This window comes from Hemitrygon akajei, chromosome 10, assembly GCF_048418815.1.
Source record: "Hemitrygon akajei chromosome 10, sHemAka1.3, whole genome shotgun sequence".
Lineage (NCBI taxonomy): Eukaryota > Metazoa > Chordata > Chondrichthyes > Myliobatiformes > Dasyatidae > Hemitrygon > Hemitrygon akajei.
In genome coordinates this window covers 150,776,607-150,798,402 of record NC_133133.1, presented here as the reverse complement: position 1 = coordinate 150,798,402, position 21,796 = coordinate 150,776,607, and the positions used below count along the sequence as shown (strand labels likewise).

Below are 21,796 nucleotides of genomic sequence, written 5' to 3'. Positions count from 1 at the left end.
ATGGAGTTTTCTCTGAACCTTGTAGACAAGTGACCATTCATTCATTCACCTTTACACAAGGGAAAGTGAAAAATCATATGTCGGGACAGATTTGACCACATTACCAGTTAGTCTTAGTTTGATGACAGAAATCTATCAACAAAAATCTCAAAAAGATGTTGACACAGTCTTTATAATATATTCACTGGGAAGAACAAACTGAGACCACAGATTTGATCTCATTAATTAAACTCTAATTCCCATCAAAAACCAAATAGGTTCGACCACAAAAAGAGTCAAATGCCAGCAGAAACAAATATGGTAAAGTAATGACTCACAATAATAAAAACACAGGTGATTTTTGAGTTGGACTACTTTTATTTTTAATCAGTGCTAAATAAATAGAACTGTTGAGGTGGGTCCAATACTGTTTGATACTCAATGCATAGAGTCAGTTTAGCATTAGTAACCGAATGCCAATGTCCCAATGTCATCCATGGGCCGTACATATTATGATCGATCATCTGGTGGCTTTTTTCGGGATTCAGCATCCTTTTTGAACTCTTCAAACTTCTTATAGATATTTGGAATCTTTAAAAAAAAGTTCAAAAGATCAAATTAACTTTTTTGTCCTCAATAAACTTTCACTTCAAAACTTGACAAGGAAAACACAAAGACAAAACTAATACTTTGGCTGATTAAGATTCGTCTAAGAAGGATGAGTAACAGGTCCTGGCTTTAGCAAATTAATTGGCCACAAAAAAAAATCAAAGCTTAAATGTCTCCTAGCAGTGAAATATATGACAGAACCTTGTCACGAACATACCCAAATCTGGCTTTAAATATTTTGCTTTTTTTTGTCACCAAAATAGTATCAGCTCACAGCTTTTGGCCAAAGCTCATTAGTATTCCCATGCACTCATGTATCTTGCTGTTGGTAATGTGCATTTCACATATGTCACAGGGGAAATGACCGCCTGATGCAGAATGGGTGAACTAAATTACATTTACATTTAGTTCATTAGATGAGCATTCAGACATTGAAAATAATCAGTAACAGTGGCAGTGCAGCTACTTTATCTATTCATCCCAGGATCACAAGTTAATAATTCCTTTCTCATTTAGCTTAATGGCATTCTTGAAGACTTGTTTCTAGAAATCAATGATATTATCACAACCTCATGTAAATGAATTTTGAATCCTGCTGTGAATGGAACATTTGCCACGTGAGTTTGAAGGTGGCTAGTGTGTTCAGTTGGGGCTGTGGATTTGTTCTGATAAGGTATCCCAACAGGCATATTTCAACACTCTATCCTCGTAGTAGGATATATTTTTGACAAGAGTAATGGGAATAAAGTGAAAGCTATTTTACAGTGTAGTCTTCTGTACATTAGGTAAATTCCCCATAACCAAGTTTTCAGTGAATTTAGGAAGTTGCAGTGCTAAGACCATGATTTTGCAGTGCCTTGAACTTCATTGATTTCACATCTTCCAGAGAGATCTATCTGCAGTTCTTAAATAAATCTGAACTTCTCAGTCTGACATGCCTGAGCTATAACATGCTAACAGCCACCTTGATATTTCTAATTTTTGTAACCTGAATAGGCTACCCACAAGAATTGGACTCTTGCTGCTACTTTTCTGAACCAGACTGCAGCTGCAAGTTCTTTAGTAATTTAAGAGAGGAGAGTTAAATTTGAACTAACAAACACAACTTCACTGTAATAAGATATACCCTGCCTAGCTATGATAAGAAATGGTTCAAACTTAATTCTGACAGAAGGTATTAAAAACTTTTATTGTCATTACTGAACACTTCACTGAAAGATCAGATTACATATTACCTTCATTTTCCAGCAAGCAATTATGAGTTAATTTCATGATTCTCAATCAATACCAAGATGCAAAAATATATAATTATAAAAACATAAATAATATTCAATTTAAATCTCAACTGATATAAATTTATCTTTCAAGCACAGTCTTCATAAACACACCTGATAATTTTGGGCCAGATACATTCCCACTACGTTTCCAAGAGTAAACCCTACCTGAAACAGAAGACACAAAGAACTCAATTGTATTAATAAATTAACATTCACGACTAGTTCTAATAATGTAAAAAAATACAAATATAAAAATTTTTTAGAAACAGCTCTAGAAAAATCATTGCAAGCAGCATCTGTGGGAGTGAAGGATTGGTCAATACTTCGGTTCAAGGCCATGCTTCAGGACTGAGAATGCAGAGGGGAAATAGTCTGTTTATAGTAGAGAGGATGAGATAGAGGCTAGTAGGTGATGGGTGGAAACAGATCTGGTGATGGATGAAATAATATGCAGTTTGAACTAATTTGGGGAGGAAAAATGAATCAAGAGAGAAGAAATCCAGGTAGATAGGTCTGTGGGTGGATAGGCAGAGGAAATGGAACTCAATAATGAGGGGCGAGGAATGGGAAAGGTAGACAAAGAGAGAACCTGATAGATTGGTGAGAATGAGAAAGAAATGAGGGGTGTTGGTTACCTGAAATTGGAAAATACATCAATCATATCATTGGCCTGTAGCCTGCCCAACCAGAATGCCAAGTGTCATTCTCCTGGTTTTTGTGTTTGGCCTCACCAAAGCAGTGGAGAAGCCTGAGGACAGATGGGTCAGTGTGAGAATCGGACGGGGATTTGAAATGACACCGTTGCAACAGAATACAAGTGCTCTACAAAATTGCACCTTGTCCACCTAGCATCTTCGTTCCACCCATCACCTACACTTCTCTATATCAACCTTCTCTCTCACTTTGTATAGTTTTCCTCTGCACTCAGTCCTGATTCTAGGTCTTGACCCAAAATCAGATGAAATCAGAGCAAAGTGAGAAGAACATGGCTCAGAAAATCCACAATGTATATTCAATCTGGGTGAACCTATGAAGCACTCAGAGGGATAAAAGAAACCTAGTTGGGAGTTGTCCATATGCTTCCAAACAGAAATATTAATGTAGTAATTGGCACCAAATAGTAAACCAACTATGTAACATATTGATGCAATCACAAAGAACACACACCACCAATCATACTTCATTAGGAGTTTGAGGAGATTTGGTATGTCACCAAAGACTAGCAAATATCTACAGATGTACTGTGGAGAGTACATCTGCCTGGATGCATCACTGCCTGGCATGGAAGCTCCAATGTATAGGATCAAAAGAGGCTGCAGGGGGTTGTAGGCTCAGCCAGCTCCATCACAGACATAAGCCACCCCACCATCGAGGATATCTTGAAAAAAAGTGACATCCATCATTAAGGACCCTCACCATCCAGGACAGGTGCTCTTCTCAATACTCCCATCAGGGAGGAGGTACAGGAGTCTGAAGAGACAGAGACAAAGTTTTAGGAACAAACTCCTTCCCCTCTGCCATCAGGTTTTTGAACAATCCATGAACACTACCCACTATTTGGCATGAGCATTAGTTAATTTCTTATTGTAACTTATAGTAACTTTTTTTAATGTCTTACACTACTGTTGCCACAAAACAACAAATTTCATGACAACAAATGGGTAAATTTAATCTACAATGCATTCTGGTTAAACCAAATTAGCAGTAAGAATATTTTAGTGAGGTTTCCGGTATAATGAAAACTTGATTCCAGCAGCACCACAGGCACCATACATGTGAGAGAGCGAAAGAGTGAGAGAAAAAAAAAGACCATAGTGCAAAAATAAAGACAGAAACAAAGATGGGTCCATGCAAGAGGTAGTCTGTAGTGTTCCACTGTTGAGATAGAGTTGTGAATGTCAGTTCAAGATGGCAAGTAGATAGATAGATAGATAGATACTTTATTCATCCCCATGGGGAAATTCAACTTTTTTCCAATGTCCCATACACTTGATGTAGCAGAACTAATTACATACAATACTTAACTCAGTAAAAAAAAATATGATATGCATCTAAATCACCATCTCAAAAAGCATTAATAATAGCTTTTAAAAAGTTCTTAAGTCCTGGCGGTAGAATTGTAAAGCCTAATGGCATTGGGGAGTATTAGATAGATAGATAGATAGATACTTTATTCATCCCCATGGGGAAATTCAACTTTTTTTTCCAATGTCCCATACACTTGTTGTAGCAAAACTAATTACATACAATACTTAACTCAGTAAAAAAATATGATATGCATCTAAATCACCGTCTCAAAAAGCATTAATAATAGCTTTTAAAAAGTTCTTAAGTCCTGGCGGTAGAATTGTAAAACCTAATGGCATTGGGGAGTATTGACCTCTTCATCCTGTCTGAGGAGCATTGCATCGATAGTAACCTGTCACTGAAACTGCTTCTCTGTCTCTGGATGGTGCTATGTAGAGGATGTTCAGAGTTATCCATAATTGACCGTAGCCTACTCAGCGCCCTTCGCTCAGCTACCGATGTTAAACTCTCCAGTACTTTGCCCATGACAGAGCCCGCCTTCCTTACCAGCTTATTAAGACGTGAGGCGTCCCTCTTCTTAATGCTTCCTCCCCAACACGCCACCACAAAGAAAAGGGCGCTCTCCACAACTGACCTATAGAACATCTTCAGCATCTCACTACAGACATTGAATGACGCCAACCTTCTTAGGAAGTACATTCGACTCTGTGCCTTCCTGCACAAGGCATCTGTGTTGGCAGTCCAGTCAAGCTTCTTGTCTAACTGTACTCCCAGATACTTGTAGGTCTTAACCTGCTCCACACGTTCTCCATTAATGATCACTGGCTCCATATGGGGCCTAGATATATATTGACCCAATATATATTTATTTTTTATATATATATATATATATACCAGTAAGTTGAGTAGTTTACAACAGAACTGGATACCATACAATGGGAAAGGATTACTTATAATCTTATTTAAGTTGAAGTCAAACTTATTGTCATATGCAACTGTGCACAGGTGCAATGAAAAGCTTACACCAGTATCAAAGGCACATAGCATTATTCCCAAGAAATGCACAATTAAAACAAAAAAGTCAGTTTTAGTACAAGGTTATCAATGTGGCCATAATGCTGCTAAAATGTAGTGATCAAAGTTTTCCAGCTTGTTCGAGAACTCAATGGTTGAAGGGAAGTGGCAGTTTTTAGTAGGACATGACTGTAGTGGTGTGGCACTTTGCCATAGCATTATTCCCAATGGTAGCTGAGAAAAGATGGTATGGCATAGATGGTGGAGATCTTTGATGATAGATGTTGCTTTCTTGAGGCAGTACCTCCTGTAGTACTAGCAGTAAAGGGATGTGCTCATGATGTGTTGGGCAGAGTCCACAACTCTCTGCAACTTCTTGTAGTCCCACGCATTTTAACTGCCTCTCCAGACTACAATGCAACCTGTCAGGATAGTTTCAATGGTATATCTGTACAAGTTTGCTAGCATGTTTGTATCAAGCTGAATCTCCTCAACCTCCAAACAAAGAAAAGATGGTGTACTTTCCTTATAATTGCACCTGTGCGCTAGGCCCAGGGCAGATCATCTGATATGTTAATGGCCAGGAAGCTGAGCAAGATGCTCTTGCAGAAAGTGATCTTAACATGAACAAATTGCTCAGTAAGACAGAAAGTGAAGCAGGTCAATTTGAAACGAGGGTCCTAAGCTGAAACAAAGAAATATAAAAAGTGAACGAGGGGCAAGTCAGTCCCATTAAAATAAGGAGCTTCATTGAAAAACATGATGAAATGGCAATGACTAACAATTAAAAGATAAACACAAGAAACATAACAATTATATATTCCTTTCTGGCACAAAAACACAAAAGAGAATGTGACCCAATCCAGCCTAATACAAGCTAAAGATAATATTAGATCCAGAGTCATAAAAGATTGCCAGAAAAATAACAAACCTTAGGACAAGGAATGGTTCAGAATTCAGCATAAAAGGTCCAAGAGACTGAGTAAGAAAGCAAAAATGAATTGGTAAATACAGCTTGGAAACACTTCCACAAGCACGTAAAAAGAAAAAGATTAGTGAAGACAATTTTAAATTTCTTGCAACAGCAGAATTTATATTGGACAGCAAATTAAACAAATACTTTGGTTCAGTCTTCATAGGGAATCTAATGAAAATAAAGAAATAAATGAAATTTGCAATTGTAAAGAGTGATGATCCAATGGGATCAATCGTGGGCCAAAGCAAAAGTGTATGCATTGATTATCATCTTCCAAATTTCTACTAAGGAAAAGCTTCTACAGATTGGAAAATGACAATGTAACTAAGAGGGAGAGATGTAACAGGGAACTACAGGTCTGTTAGTTTACCATCAATAACAGGGAAAATGCCAGAGTCTATTATAAAAGATGTGATAACAAGTCAAATATGTTTAACCCTTCTTATGGGTACTTTAACAAAACTACTGAAATTTTTTGAAGATGTAAATGGTAGAATAGATAAGAAAGAACTAGAAGTGGTGTATTTGAATTTCTAGACAACCCTTGATAAAGTATCACATAAGGGATTAGCATGCAAAATTGAAGCTCATAGAATTGGGAGTAATAAACTGTCATAGATCAAAACTTGACTGACAGGAAACAGTAAGAATCAAAATGCTCTTTTTCAGGTGGCAACTATTGGGCTGTAACAGGGATTAGTGCCTCAACCTCAGCTACTCTCAAAACATATATAATTTGGATGAGTGAAATGAATGTAATATTTCCAAACTTACTATCAGAAGTCTGTGAATTGTGAGGCACATGCAGAGTTCACTGTTGCCTAGCTAAGTTATTGGACAGATACTTGGCGGATGCAGCACAACACGGATAAACGTAAAGGCATTCACAGTGATAGGAAAGGAAACCAGAAGGGATTATTACTTAAGTAGTGATGGCTTGGGTAATAATGGTGTAGAAGGGTTTTGAGGGTCCAAGAACACTTGTCATTGGAAGCAACGTTCAGTGTACTAAGCAGTCAAGGTGACAACTGATGCATCAGCCTTCACAATAGGAGTTCTTGGAAACAGAAGCAAGGATGTCACACAATGATTGTACAAGACCTTGGAGGGGGGAAACCACAGCAGGAAAATGGTGTTCTTCTTACCTCATGAAGGATATATTTCACTCAGGGAACGCAATAAGGTTTCACTAGACTGGTTCTTTGGGATGCAGGAGAGTTATCTCAGGAAACATTGTGTTAATTAGATTGCACTGCTATATTTCTGAATTCCAAAACATTTGAAATTCTGACATGTCAGGCATGCTGGATACAGGGAGAAAGTTTCCACTGCCCACTGGGTAGGAAGCAGTGTTAGAATGTGGAACAAGACATTTAGAACTGAGAGAAAGGGAAATGTCATTACTCAGAGCTTGGGGTACCTGTGAAATTCTCCACACAGTGGGTTGGATAGGCAAATATGCTACTCTATCATTTCATGTCCTGACGAAGGGTCTTGGCCCGAAATGTCGACAGTGCTTCTCCTTATAGATGCTGCCTGGTCTGCTGTGTTCCACCAGCATTTTGTGTGTGTTGACTCTACCATTTCTGTCTTCTTGCATGCACACTTCTATTTTATCACTATTGGTAGATCATTTCTCTAATAGTACAAGGCTCATGCTCCTGCCCAGTCTGAACTCGCCAACACTTCATCATTTTCTTTCAAGGACTTCTTTGAAAGCAAATTCTTTTTTCTACTTTCTTTGGTTGCTGTTCCAGTTCAATTATATCTTTAAAACATCTAAAAATGTTTAAACATTGTAAGCGCTACATAATAACAAGAAGTTGAATCAGTAAAGTAAAAACACTAATTACATTCACTTTTTGTACATTAATATTTTCTTTTCCTTTTATAGGTTATACATCTGCTACATATTTTAATATACAAAATAATATAGCTGTTCTAGATGCTTCAGTAGATTTAATGTTATAAGTTTCATACTTGAGATAAAATTCTGAAAACATTGTCCAGAAGAATTCTTAAGAGAGTCAGTTAAATGTCAAGTCCCTCTACTGCTGAGGTTTAGTCTCACAACAATCCCTGTTCACTGTGTGCTAATGGCCAGTGTTAGAGGAATATCTCCTCCTATTACTCTCTCCCTATCCTACCCAATCACTGGCGATCGTTCCTTCAGTTGGCTAGGCCCAAAGCTTTGGAATTCCTCCCACCTAGCTTGCTCTCTATTCTCATTTAAATGCTTCCTAAGACTATCTGTTGACCAAATACCCTATCCTAATAATTCATGTGGCATCATCAAATTATATCTCATGATAGATACCCTTAACATATTTTACATTAAATATACAATAAAGATACATTACTGAAACACTTATGGATATGCAAAGACTACTATTTAAAATTTCTATCAGCTGTTTTTCATTAATAGGTCTGTAATATTCACAAGATAAACATACCATGTGCTGAGTCACAGCTAAGGGTGGAGCACAAGGCTGCACTGGAAAATATTCCTTAAACTCTCAATGCAAAAAGAATAACATTGAGAAATGGCAGATAGTGAAACATCAATAATTAACATGCAACCACATTCTTAAGTAAAATAAAAAACATATGCCCCATTTATTTACATATGAAAGTCCCATCCAGATAAATGCATCTCTTACATAAATGTGATTCAGCTGATGATAGTTCTTCCCTCTCAGTCTTAATAATGAAACGTTTTCAGATTAGCAATTAAACTAAGTTAGTATTTTCATGCAAGATTTTCTGATATTTCTCTGAAGAGTAAGAGTGTTATCTGTTACCTTCACCAATATTTGGCCCTCAATCAACACAATTTCAAAATAGGCTATTTTGTCTTCACCATAATGCTATTTCCATAAATTTGCTGAGGTCAATTGATGTGCCAAGGACGGTCTAACTAAGTGCATTGCTCTTATGTTAAAATATCGGAGAATATTCAAGTATGAAGAAAGGGAGATAATCCAAGGATAGACCTCTCTATTTCTACTCTATACACACTCTTGGATCTCCACTATCATCAAAGAGAAAGTAAAGGAGCCCGAGAGTCACACTCAATGACCTCCACCATCAGGTTTCTGAACGGTCAGTGAACCGTGCCTGTTTGCTTTCCCTTCGTGGCTGTTTATGTGATCTTCACCCATGCACTGTTTGTTTAATTCTGACTAACAAACAGTTTGGGTCATGGACATTTCTTACTCTTCTTTATTTTTGCACTTTTTATTTATTTTGTAATTTATAATTTAATGTCTTTGCATTGTACTGCTGCGACAGATGTAAGACCATAGGAGCAGAAATAGGCCATTCGGCCCATCAAGTCTGCTTCAGCATTCAGTCATGGCTGATATATTATCCCTCTCAACCCCATTCTTCTGCCTTTACCCCATAACCTTTGACTAATCAAGAATCTATCAACCTCCGCTTTAAACTTATCTAACAACTTGACCTCCACAGCCGTCTGTGGCAATGAATTTCACAGATTCACCACCCTGTGGCGGAAGATTATATACACTTATTTTATTGTAAAATCACAGCATTAAAACCTACAAATAAACAAATTTCACATCATAAAATATTCTGATTCTATCTTCCCATTTCAATATTTAGACAGCACTGAACATAATGCCACAGCCATATGTTCAGCTGCTTCAGTCCTCAGATCATGAATTCATGCTCTACACGTCCCACAACACACATAATAAGTTGGGGAGCAAAAAGGAATTCCCCTTTGACATCAATGGCATTTCCTCAGAAATGTTAAAAATTAAAGGCATAATGTCTTTTGAGAACCAAAGGAATAGGGAGAGAATATTGAATAACGAAAAGGGAAGGTCACTAGTGAGAATGGGAAGATTAAATCACTAAAGAGATGATGGTGTAAGGTTTAAACAGAATGATAATGGATAGGAAACAAAAGATGGGTTCAACGGTATGTAGCAGAATCATTATTTAAAATTTCTGAACTCAATATTGAGTCCGGAAGACTATTATATAACTGGAGGAAAGATGAGATGCTTGTTCCGCAAGCTTGTATTGATCTTAATTAGAATGGTATTAAAATGCTGACAACCGAGGTGTTGAAATGATAGGAGGAAAAAGGACCTATGCAACAAATGATCCATAGCTCAGGGTCACACAGAGAAGCTTCAGAAAGACATCAGCCAATCTGCATCTGTTCCTAACTGTATAGGGGAGGCCACATCCTCAAGGGTGAATGTAGATATTTCATTCTAAAGGCATCCCTTTGAATCAAGAATGACTCAAAGAACTTCAATTCAAGTTCTATAGGTTCTACAGAGATTAGTGAAGCTTTAGTGGAGTCTGCAGAGCCTGACAGATAGGGCAAGAGTTTGCAATGTGTAGTGTGGAAGGTGATACATCCCTTCTGCTGTTTTCACCAACATTCATCCACTGGTGCAGAACAAAGAGAACTGAGGCTCTCAGTGCCATCCCAACTCCTCCTCCATTGTTAGCAGTCAATGACCATGGATTTGAATGAGTCAATAAGTTTGTTATATGTTTTACAGGGAGACTAAGAACATCTTGAATCATTTTTCTGTCCTCCTAATGTCTTCTTGCTGTTTAGGTGCTTTTGTTTTTTACATAATGTATGTTTCAGGAGTTTGCATTAAGACATATAATCAATATGCCCCAGCCTGAATGCACTTACAGCATCAACGCTGGGAATACTATCACGTAAGACAGCACTGATTTTGGTTTGCTGTCTCTGCTAATGGATCGGAAAGATTTAGCATGGACCTATTTAGGTAGGCACTCCCTCTGAGGTTTACAGGAGGGTGGGGATCAATGCTTCTCAGTAGACAGTGACTTTTATACCCAGTCTGCAACCATGATCTTTGAATATATTTCTTCAGAAGGCCTAAGACTGTATTGGTACAGTGGTGGTACTAGGCATAGGAACAACACTCATCAACACCTACCTTTTGATCTAACTTCTCCAGATATTTCTATAAATATACTGTTACCTAGTATCTTGACTAGCTGACGTGGCCTGATATGGCAATTTCAACACTGGAACACACAGGTTGCAGAAAGTAGTAGTCGCAGAACAGTCCATCCAAATCACTGACAATATATGCAGGAGGCAGTGCCTCAAAGCAGCAGCATCAACATCAAGGAACCCCACCATTCAGGTCATACCCTCTTCTTGCCACTAGTCAGGCAGGAGAGACAGAAGCCACACCACCAAGTTCAGGAACAACCATTTTCCTACAGCCATCAGGTGGTTAAACCTATCTATACAAATCTAATCCTACCTCAGTAACAGAAACTATGAACCGCTTGCACTAACAATAGACTTATCTCTGTGGGTTTTTAATTCACTAGTGTCTTGTGTTACACAGTCATTTTTTCTCTTCACTGTCTTTTATAATTTGTGGATAATTTATATTCGGTGTGTGGTCTGAACCAGTGATGCTGTGGCACGAAAGATTTTCATTGCATCTGTACTTCACAGTACTTGTGCACGTGAAGATAAACTCGACTTGACACAGTGGGGCAGTATGATAAAGAACCTTTGCTTAGAAATACTTAATGTTATGTCCACTCTTTCATATACTTCAGACAACATGTTGACACTGACAGGGAGCTCAGCTTCTACATATGCAAACATGTAACTATTGTCTGCATACAGACCACAGTCGGAGTCAGCTTAGTACTCAAGTGGAATAAATATAGAATCATTCAGTCTCAGCACAATGAAAAAGAATAGGTTCTTCAAACATAATGTTACTCTTGTCAGTAGACTTGATGACAATGCCATGACTTCACTTTGGTAAATTGCCTTCAAAGTTCAGTGGAAGATGAATTAAAATGGAAGGTGTAGAAAAATTCTCCATTTAACATTATGGCAGCGGTTTGCAGAAAAATAAGTTTTTTTTAAAAGAAATTACAAGAATCAAGGTATCAGCCAGACAGACAGACATACTTTATTGAGGATGATAAAGTACTTATTCAGGATTATGTAGAAAAATAATGTTGTGATTTAAAAAAATACCTTTTAAATAATAAACCTGACATGAGAGGCCGAAAGGCCTATTTCTACTTATTACGTTCTTATTATCCAGAGAAGGCAAAAAGTCAACGGTAGAGCAAAGGTGGAATGAGAATATGTATAGATAAGGTGGTTTCTTAAGGTTGTCATACTTGGGGGAGGTACCTGTTAAATGGCCCAATGGTGTGCTTCTCAAAAAGCCTCTGACAACCAAGTCCAGCTCATGGCCTTCACGTGTAGCTTAGCTACTAAACCCAGCAGAACTATTTCTACAGTCAGGAGAAGGGGCAAAGATGGGTTACTGGTGGCTTAAAGCCAGTCATTTTGGGTAGATGGAGCTCATCAACTGTGGTTGGAGGCTCATCTAGAAGGAAAACTCTGCTCTTAAACCTCTACTGCCTTGCAGCTATAGCCACTCACGGGGAAAGCTTCAGGAGTAAATCCCAAGAAAAAATCCAGAGCTGTAGCCCCTGAGGCAGTCCAATGTTGAGTTCAACACTGATTGGCAACTCCTACAACGCCACTGATGCCAGACTGTATTGGTCCCTGCCGCACGGACAATAGCTTGCTGTCCATGTCATACTACGCTGGCTGTGTATCACGTTTACAGCTGGGATACAAGATCCATGGTTGACTCCAACCAATGGAGGGCCTCTTATAGATAGGGCAAATGTAAGCAGGCCTTTTCCACTGCGGTTGGGTGAGAATAGAACTAGAGGTCATGGGCTCAAGGTGAAAAGTTATATGTTTAAGGGAAACACGAGGGGGAATTTCACTCAGAGGGTGGTGAGAATGTGGATCGAGCTGCCAGTGGAAGTGGTGGAGGGGGGTTTGACTTCAACATTTAAAATAAACATGGACAGGAGAGGGATAGAGGGCTATGGTCTGGATGCAGGTTGATAGGACTAGGCAGATTAATAGTTTGGCATAGACTAAATGGGCCGAAGGACCTGTTTTTGTGCTGTAGTGTTCTATGACACCTCTTACAAAACTGAAAACAATCCAAGGTACTTCACAATAGCATTAGCAAACCAAACTATTGATATCAGATCTCACAGGAACATACTAGGGCAGGTGGCTAATAAAAATAGCCAATGAGATCAGTTTTAAAAAGCTTCTAAAGCAAGCTAAGAGGTGGAAAGGCTTTGGAGGCCTTGGCCATTTTATCCACCTGTTACTCATGAAGTCCGGGTCCTCAAAAAGGCCAGGATTGTAGCAGCACCATATCTCAGATGGTTATCAAGCAGGGAGATATTTGGAAGTAAGGGATGGCAAGGACCAGATGAGTGTCAATCTTTTGACTCATTTGAAGAGGTGAGTTTGGTATAGTTAGCGGTACATAAAAGAATCTCAACCCCCTAATCAGCAGTTAAACTAGCCACAGCTTGGTCTGAAAGTGTGCTACTTACCTGGTCTGGTCAGAATTGAAGTGACATTAAATTCATCATTCTCCAGGGGTTATATCCATTGAATTTTCCAATTTCTTGAGTTTAAACGAGCAACAGTGAGCAGCCAGAATGAGAATTAGAAAATGAAATTAAGGAGTCATGGGCGAAGACAATGATTTGGTTAAGCAGATCGGTTAACTGCAGAAATACGGAGGAAATAGGCAGACTGCTGATTTTAAAAACTGGCCGAGTATGGGAAAAAAATGCTGCAAGTGGTAAAACTGTGCTGCCACTAAGCTCATAATTCAGCGAGGTGAGAGGAGTAAAGATCTGGAGCCGTTGACGACAGGTCGTTTGGGCAAAGGATGGTCAATGCGAAATGATTGGGGGGTGGGGGGGACACAGGAAGGGATGAATAGAGTCAGAGGGACGATGGCATCCAAGGGTTTTTGAACCAGGTAGACACTCCTTTTCAACAAGCCTCCGCCTGAGAAAACACCAAGTGTGTCGCATTGAGAGCTGGTTATCGTGGAGCCGCGGGCACAGATATCCAGTCCCTCTCCTTGGTGGAAACCGCACCCACCTCCGACACCGGATCCAGCTGGACCCACCTTGGCCGCAGCCTCACTCACCAGGAACTGAAACATCCTTCGGTACGGGCCTGGTCCACACCGGCGCCCCGCTCTCCGTGCTCCCGTTCGTAGAAGCACAGTGCGCACGCGCGCCGCCACACTTGGGCTGGTCCTGCCGCCATCTTGAGAAGGTCGTGACTGACTGCATCAAAGAATTCAAGTTGGCAACCAAGGAGGCTTTTTTAACAGTGGAACCGCAGACTGGTTTGTTCATCCCTCAAAACATTCTGACAAACATTTTCAGGAGTAGTCAACGCTTACGTCTCATGCTTTCTCTGCCGCTTTTATGATGATGACACCACTGGTCAATCATAGTGTGACAACCGATTCTGCATGTTCCTCCTCTTGGATGCGTACCCCAAATACCGTTGTCCCGGAGTTGCTGGCTGAATATATTGTTTGCAGGTTCACTGGTTGGACCTATTGACAGCCACTTTGGGAAGATTCAAGTGTAATTACACAAGGAAGTCACCAGATGCCCCAAAGATTAGAAGAATGAGACTACTGTACAAGACTGAGGAACACACAAAAAATGCTGAAGGAACTCCGCAGGCCAGGCAGCATATATGGAGAAAAGTATTATCGACGTTTCTGGCCGAAACCCTTCGGCAGGACTGGATTTCCAGCATCTACAGGTTTTCTCTTGTCTGTGATTAGATTACTACAAAACTGAGGAACAGCCCCTTTAAATAACAGTAGAATGACGAGAACTCTTAACCAGACATTGAACACAAAATCCTGAAATAAAACAGAAAAGGCCAGAAACACTCAACATTATAATCCATGCATAGAGAAATTAATTTATCATTCTTTGTAGTTCTGTTGAAAGATGATATTGGTCAATGATCTTTCAAAAGAACTGTGAAGAACTATTAGAACTGATATTTAGGCAGAGAGCTTGTCAATGTTGAGAAATGTGTATTGAGTACAATCCTATAGTAAAGATAGCAACAGACTGTCACACACTAGATTATATAGAGGGAGCAGTTTTGCTTGGTTCACTTTGAAGAATATCTGGGAGCACAGTGTTTTGCTTTAGCATTTCAAATTTTTAGCAACTACAAATTTTTCTTTTGATGCTCATGATATTAAATATCACCAAACATTTCCTATTTCTACATCACTCTTATCACCATATTCCAACATACATACATACAATCAGTGCTGTATACCAGCTCATGCATGTTCTTGACTCTCTTATGCATTACTGACTTGGACTTATTCAATCTTTCTTACTACAGTACTCTGCCTTGTTCCAATCATCTTCCTGATGGAGAGGAATTAATCCAGTGTGTGAGCTGAAAATATTCTCCTTTATCATCTCCACTTCAGAATCAAGATCGTTCCAACCTCCACTATTGAAATATGCTTCACAGATAACACTTGAATACATAGACATTCAGAATCATTCCTACTGAAGTATATCAAAAGAAGATCCTTACATTGCGCATTCAGAAGACAAAAAGAAACTTGTCCTCTATTTACACTCCTCTCTTGGAGTCAGCCAGAGTTTCTGATCAAAGTATACAAAATTATAAAGACACAGACATGGTATTTTCCAGGATATAAATGTCAAATACTAGAAGGCACAGATTTAGGTGAGAGGGGAAACGTTTAAAGGAGATTTATATGCCAGGTTTCTTTCACACACAGAGTGGTACCTGCCTGGAAACACATAGTGGTAGAAACAGATGAGACAGCAACCTGTAGGAGTCATTCAGATAAACAGGTGAAAAGCCAGGGATTTGAGGGATATTGTCAATGAGCAGGCTGACATGCAGTTTAAATTGACCTCATGGTCAGCAAAGACATCATGGGTCAGGGAAGGGAAGGAAAGAGCTCGGATAGTAGAGAGCACCCCTGTGGCCATCCCCCTCAGTAATTGTTGTCTCATTTTGGATGCTGTTCAGGGGTGTGACCTGACAGAGGACGACCATGGTGATTGGGTCTCTGACACTGAGCCTGGTTCCATGGTGCAGAAGAGAAACAGGAAGATGAGGAATATAGTAGTCATAGGGGATTTCATATGAGAGGAACAGACAGAAGGTTCTGTCAGCCTGATAAAAATATGCACATGGTGTGTTGCCTCCCAGGTACCAGTGTACAGGATGTCTCAGATTGGGTGCAGAGTATTCTGAAGGGAGAGGGTGAACAGCCAGAAGTCTTGTTACGCATTGGTACCAATGACATAGGTAGAAAAAGGGAGGAGGTCCTGAAGAGAAAATTCAGGGAGATGAGGCATAGTTACAGCCAGTGGGATGAGTTACAGGGCAATAGAGGCGTGTTGCAGTTAAAACTAAAGCAACAAATACTGGGCTGAAAGTGTTATATTTGAATGCACGCAGCATAAGAAATAAAATGGACGATCTTGAAATTCAGCTACTGGTTGGCAAGTATGACATTGTGGCCATCTCTAAAACTTGGCTAAAGGATGGCTGCCATTGGGAGCTGAACGTCCAAGGATATACTATGTATAAGAAATAACATTAAGTCATTAGAAAGGGATGACATAGGTTCAGAAGGTGTAGAGTCTCTATGGGTTGAGGTAAGAAATGGCAAGGGTAAAAGGACCCTAATGGCAGTTACATACAGGCCTCAAAACAGCAGCAAGGATGTGGATTACAAATTAGAGCAGTAAATAGAAAAGGCATGTCAGAAAGGCAATGTCATGATAATCATTGGGGATTTTAACATGAAAGTGGTTGGGAAAACCAGGCAAGTACTGGACCTCAAGAGAGAATTTGTAGAATTTCTAAGGGATGGCTTTTTAGAACAGCTTGTTATTGAGCCCACTAGGGGGATCAGCTGTGCTGGATTGGGTGTTGTGCAATGATCTGGACGTGATAAGAGAGCTTAAGGTTCAGGAACCCTTGGGAAACAGTGATCACAATATGATCAAGTTCACCTTGAAATTTAAGAAGGAGAAACTAAATTCCAGTGTATCAGTAGTTCAGTGGAATAAAGGAAATTACAATGACATGAGAGGCGAACTGGCCAAGGTTGACTGAAAAGAGACGCTAGCAGGAAGGACAGCAGAGCAGCAATGGCTGGAGTTTCTGCGAAAAATGAGGGAAGTGCAAGACAGATATACGCCAAAGAAGAATAAACTTTCAAATGGAAGAAGAACACTACCATGGCTGACAAGAGAAGACAGATCAAATTAAAAACAAAAGAGAGAGCATACAAGGAAGCCAAAGCTAGTGGGAAGATAGAAGATTGGGAAGCTTTTAAAAACTTTCAGAAGGAAACTAAGAAGATCATTCAGAAGGAAAAAATGAATTATGAAAGGAAGATGGTGACTAATATCAAAGAAGATACTAAAAGCCTTTTTAAGTATATAAAGGCTAAAAGAGAATTGAGGGTAGATATAGGACCAATAGAAAATGACGCTGGAGATATTGTAATGAGAGATGCAGAGATGACAGAGGAACTGAATGCTTATTTTGCATCAGTCTTCACAGTGTAAGGCATCTGTAGTATACCAGACATTCAAGAGTATCAGGGAAGTGAAGTATGTGCGGTGAAAATTACAACTGAGAAGGTGCCCACGAAGCTTAATGGTCTGAGGTTGGATAAATCTCCTGGACCTGATGGAATGCATGCTCAGGTTCCGAAGGAAGCAGCTGGAGAGATTGTGGAGGCATTAACAATTATCTTTCAGGAATCAATAGATTCTGGCATTGTATAGGATGACTGGAAAATTGCAAAAGTGGTGAGTGCGTGGAATGGGCTGCCGGCAAAGGTGGTGGAGGCAGATACGATAGGGTCTTTTAAGATACTTTTGGATAGGTACATGGAGCTCAGAAAAATAGAGGGCTATAGGTAGCCTAGTAATTTCTAGGGTAGGGACACGTTCGGCACAACTTTGTGGGCCGAAGGGCCTGTATGTGCTGTAGGTTTTCTATGTTATTCCATTATTTAAGAAGAGTGGGAGGCAGCAGAAAGGAAACTATAGACCTGTTAGCCTGACATTAGTGGTTGGGATATTGCTGGAATCGATTGTTAGGGATGAGATTACAGAGTACCTGAAGGCACATGACAAGATAGGCCAAAGCCATAGACCTGTTAGCCTGACATTAGTGGTTGGGATATTGCTGGAATTGATTGTTAGGGATGAGATTACGGAGTACCTGAAGGCACGACAAGATAGGCCAAAGCCAGCATGGTTTCCTGAAAGGAAAATCCTGCCTGACTAACCTACTGCAATTTTTTGAGGAAATTACAAGCAGGGTTGACAAAGGAGATGCGGTGGAGGTGGTGTGCTTGAATTTTCAGAAGGCCTTTGACAAGGTGCCACACATGAGACTGCTTAGCAAGGTAAGAGCCCATAGAATTACAGGGGAGTTACTATCATGGGTGGAGCATTGGCTGGTCGGCAGAAAACAGAGTGGGACTAAAAGGATCCTATTCTGGCTGGCTGCCGGATACCAGTGGAGTTCCACAGGGGTCAGTGTTGGGATCGTTACTTTTTACAATGTATGTCAATGATTTGGACTATGGGATTAATGGATTTGTGGCTAAATTTGCCGATGATACAAAGATAGGTGGAGGAGCAGGTAGTGTTGAGGAAACAGAGAGCCTGCAGAGAGACTTAGATAGTTTAGGGGAATGGGCAAAGAAGTGACAAATGAAATACAATGTTGGAAAGTGTATGGTCATGCACTTTGGTGGAAGAAATAAACAGGGAGACTATTATTTAGATGGGGAGAGAATTCAAAATGCACAGATGCAAAGCGACTTGGGAGTCTTTGTGCAGGATACCCTAAAGGTTAAGCTCCAGGTTGAGTCAGGGGTGAAGAAGGCAAATGCAATGTTGGCTTTCATTTTTAGAGGTATAGAATATAAGAGCAGGGATATGATGTTGAGGCTGTATAAAGCACTCGTGAGACCACACTTGGAGTATCGTGTGCAGTTTTGGGCTGCTTATTTTGGAAAGGATATACTGACATTGGAGAGGGTTCAGAGAAGATTCGCAAGAATGATTCCAGGATTGAAAGGGTTACTGTATGAGGAACATCTGGCAGCTCTTGGGCTGTATTCCCTGAATTTCAGGAGAATGATGGGCAGTCTCATAGAAACATTCAGAATGTTAAAAGGCCTGAACAGATTAGATATGGCAAAGTTATTTCCCATGGTAGGGGAGTCTAGGACAAGAGGGCATGACTTCAGGATTGAAGGACATTCATTTAGAACAGAGATGCAGAGAAATTACTTTAGTCAGAGGGTGGTAAATCTGTGGAATTTGTTGCACGTGTGGCTGTGGAGGCCAAGTCATTGGGTACACTTAAGGCAGAGATAGATATGTTCTTGATTAGCCAAGGCATCAAATGGTATGAGGAGAAGGCAGGGGAGTGGGGATGACTAGAAGAATTGGAAACACACCATTGGGACATTTAACAGGTACCTCCCCCAAGTATGACAACCTTAAGAAACCGCCTTATCTATACATATTCTCATTCCACCTTTGATCGAGTGGCAGAGCAGACTCGGTGGGCTGAATGGCCTACTTCTGCTCCTATATCTTCTGGTCTTACGGGTTGAGGTGCCTATCCCTGTGCAATATTTTTAATGCTCCAAATGCGCAGATACAATCTGATTTTAAGTTGTTGAGGAAATAAGGAATGATAATGAGTGTATTATGTTTTATGAATTTAGCAAGGTTTTTAACAAAATCTCTCATGGTAGCTTCATATTCAAATTAAAGTCCATAGGAGCTGAAGGAGTATGTCAAATGAGATCTAAAACTAACTCAGTGGAAAGAAAATATTATTTATTGTTTATTTATTGAAATACAGCCCCCAGCCCTTTGAGCCTTGCTGCCCGGCAATCCACTGATTTAATCCTAGACTAATCACAGGATAATTTACAATGACCATTTACCTAGCAACCTGTACGTCTTTGAACTGTGGGAGGAAAGCAGGGCACCCAGAGGAGACCCAGACAGACACAGGGAGAATGTACGAACTTGGATAGCAGTAGGAATTGAACCAGGGTCACCTGTAAACTGTTGTGCTAACCACTGCACTACTGTGCTGCCCCTGATGATGATTAATGGCTGCTTTGAACAGGAAGGGGGGATAAATACTCAAGCATGGTGGAAGCAATGAAGTTTGCAGATGATATAAGAAATGGTCCTGTGGTTAAGTGAAGAAGAATGTTTTAGCCTGCAGGGTATTGTCAGATCATCTACTGGGCAGAAACAGACAACTGGAATTCAGTTTGTAGAAGTGCACTCGGAGGGTTGCAAGCAAACAAGGGAAAACATAATAAATGGAAGAAATCAAGTTGAGTAAAAATAGAAATCATGGTCTGTACGTATGCAGATCCTTAGATGTGTCATAACAAACTGGCAATGTGGTTAAAAAGTAGGTATTTTTATTAGCTGAGCATAGAATATAATGGCAGGGAGGTGTACATCTGAAGACAAACCAGAATTCAAATACAGTGTATAGAAATGGCCACATTATGTCAAAGGTGTGATGTGCTACAGAGGGTGTTCAAGTGAAGAAGAGGCTTAAATGTTTACTACATTTTAAAACTACTTGAACGTGCTCTTGATCTACAATGTTATGGACTTAGTGTTGGAAAATGGCATTAATTTTTAACTGGCATTGAAGACAGGTCTTCCTATGTTGTAAACTTTAATTTGTTCAGTTAGTAAAATTGTTGGCAACTCCCTTAAGTTTTATTATGCGGACTGAATCCTCCTTATCTGAAATAAAAACAGTTAATACAGACCTGACACCTTTTTTTAATGATTCATGAAGTTTACAAACTGTAAGTACACAAAAGTTCAGCATCAGTTTATTCTTCGCAAGAATGGATGCTGATATGACAATTGTTCTCAACACAATAGACAAAAATAATGCCATTAGGCTTTACAATTCAACTGCCAGGACTTAAGAACTTTTTTTAAAGCTATTATTGATGCTTTTTGGGTTAGTGATTTAGATGCATATCATATTATTACTGAGTTAAGTATTGTATGTAATGAGTTTTTGCTACAACAAGTGTATGGGACATTGGAAAAAATGTTGAATTTCCCCATGGGGATGAATAAAGTATCTATCTATCTATCTATCTATCTATCTATCTATCTATCTATCAGTAAGAACAGACTATAATAAATGAGAATGTCTCACTAATCCCCACCTCACTGGTTTCCACATATCACTTACTAATACTTGCCTTACCCCTGCTTCTCACATCTTTATATGGGCTATCTTCCCTCAACACTCACAGTCCTGTTACATCAATATCCATTTGCCTTCATGGATGCTGCATGATCCGCTGAGTTCCTCCATCAGTTTGTTTCTTTTTGGGTTGGAACCAGCCAGATTTGAAGCTCAGAAATAAAGTTCAATGGTCACACCCATAAATGTAGATAGGCAGCAAGAAATCGCTGGCTCAGTTAATGGGACATTGTCAGAAGCAGGTCATATGAGAGAGAACAGTGTACCAACAATAACTTTTTTTTTAAACTGCAATTGTTGTAAATCTAAACCAAAACACAAAATGCTGGAAGGACTCAGCAGGTCATGGCTCATCCATGGGAAAAGAAACAGTTAAAGTTTCAGGTCAGAGTGAGAAAGAGACAAAAGAATCTTGTAAAATTACGGGGATCTCAGATAAGGTTAAAACTGAGGTGACCATGGGGGTAAGTTTCAACATGGTGGTGTAGCGGTTCACATGATGCTATTACAGTTATTGGCGTTGGAATTCAGCTTTCAATTCCGATGTCATCAGTAAGGTATCTAATTTCTCCCCATGGAATGTGTGAGTTTCCTCCGGGTGCTGTGATTTCCTCCCACAGTCTAAAGGCATTCCAGTTAGTCGATTAATTGGTCATTGTAAATCGTCCC

At 39.6% G+C, this 21,796-nt stretch overlaps 1 protein-coding gene across 1 annotated transcript; it reads right to left on the bottom strand.

Moving 5' to 3' along the window:
- Positions 1–337: 337 nt before the first annotated feature.
- Positions 338–14,078, bottom strand: stmp1 (short transmembrane mitochondrial protein 1). Its single transcript, XM_073059389.1, has 3 exons — positions 13,935–14,078; positions 1,977–2,030; positions 338–570 (listed from the first exon to the last, which is right to left on the bottom strand). The coding sequence occupies exons 1-3, from the start codon at positions 13,947–13,949 to the stop codon at positions 490–492; spliced, it is 150 nt and encodes a 49-aa protein (XP_072915490.1). The 5' UTR covers positions 13,950–14,078; the 3' UTR covers positions 338–489.
- Between the last annotated feature and the right edge of the window lie 7,718 nt (positions 14,079–21,796).

Excerpts from the sequence above, each read along its gene's own strand:
- stmp1 (XM_073059389.1), bottom strand. Across the intron at positions 571-1,976 it reads ATCTGGCCCAAAATTATCAG|ATTCCAAATATCTATAAGAA; the intron begins GTGTGTTTATGA and ends TTTTTTTTAAAG.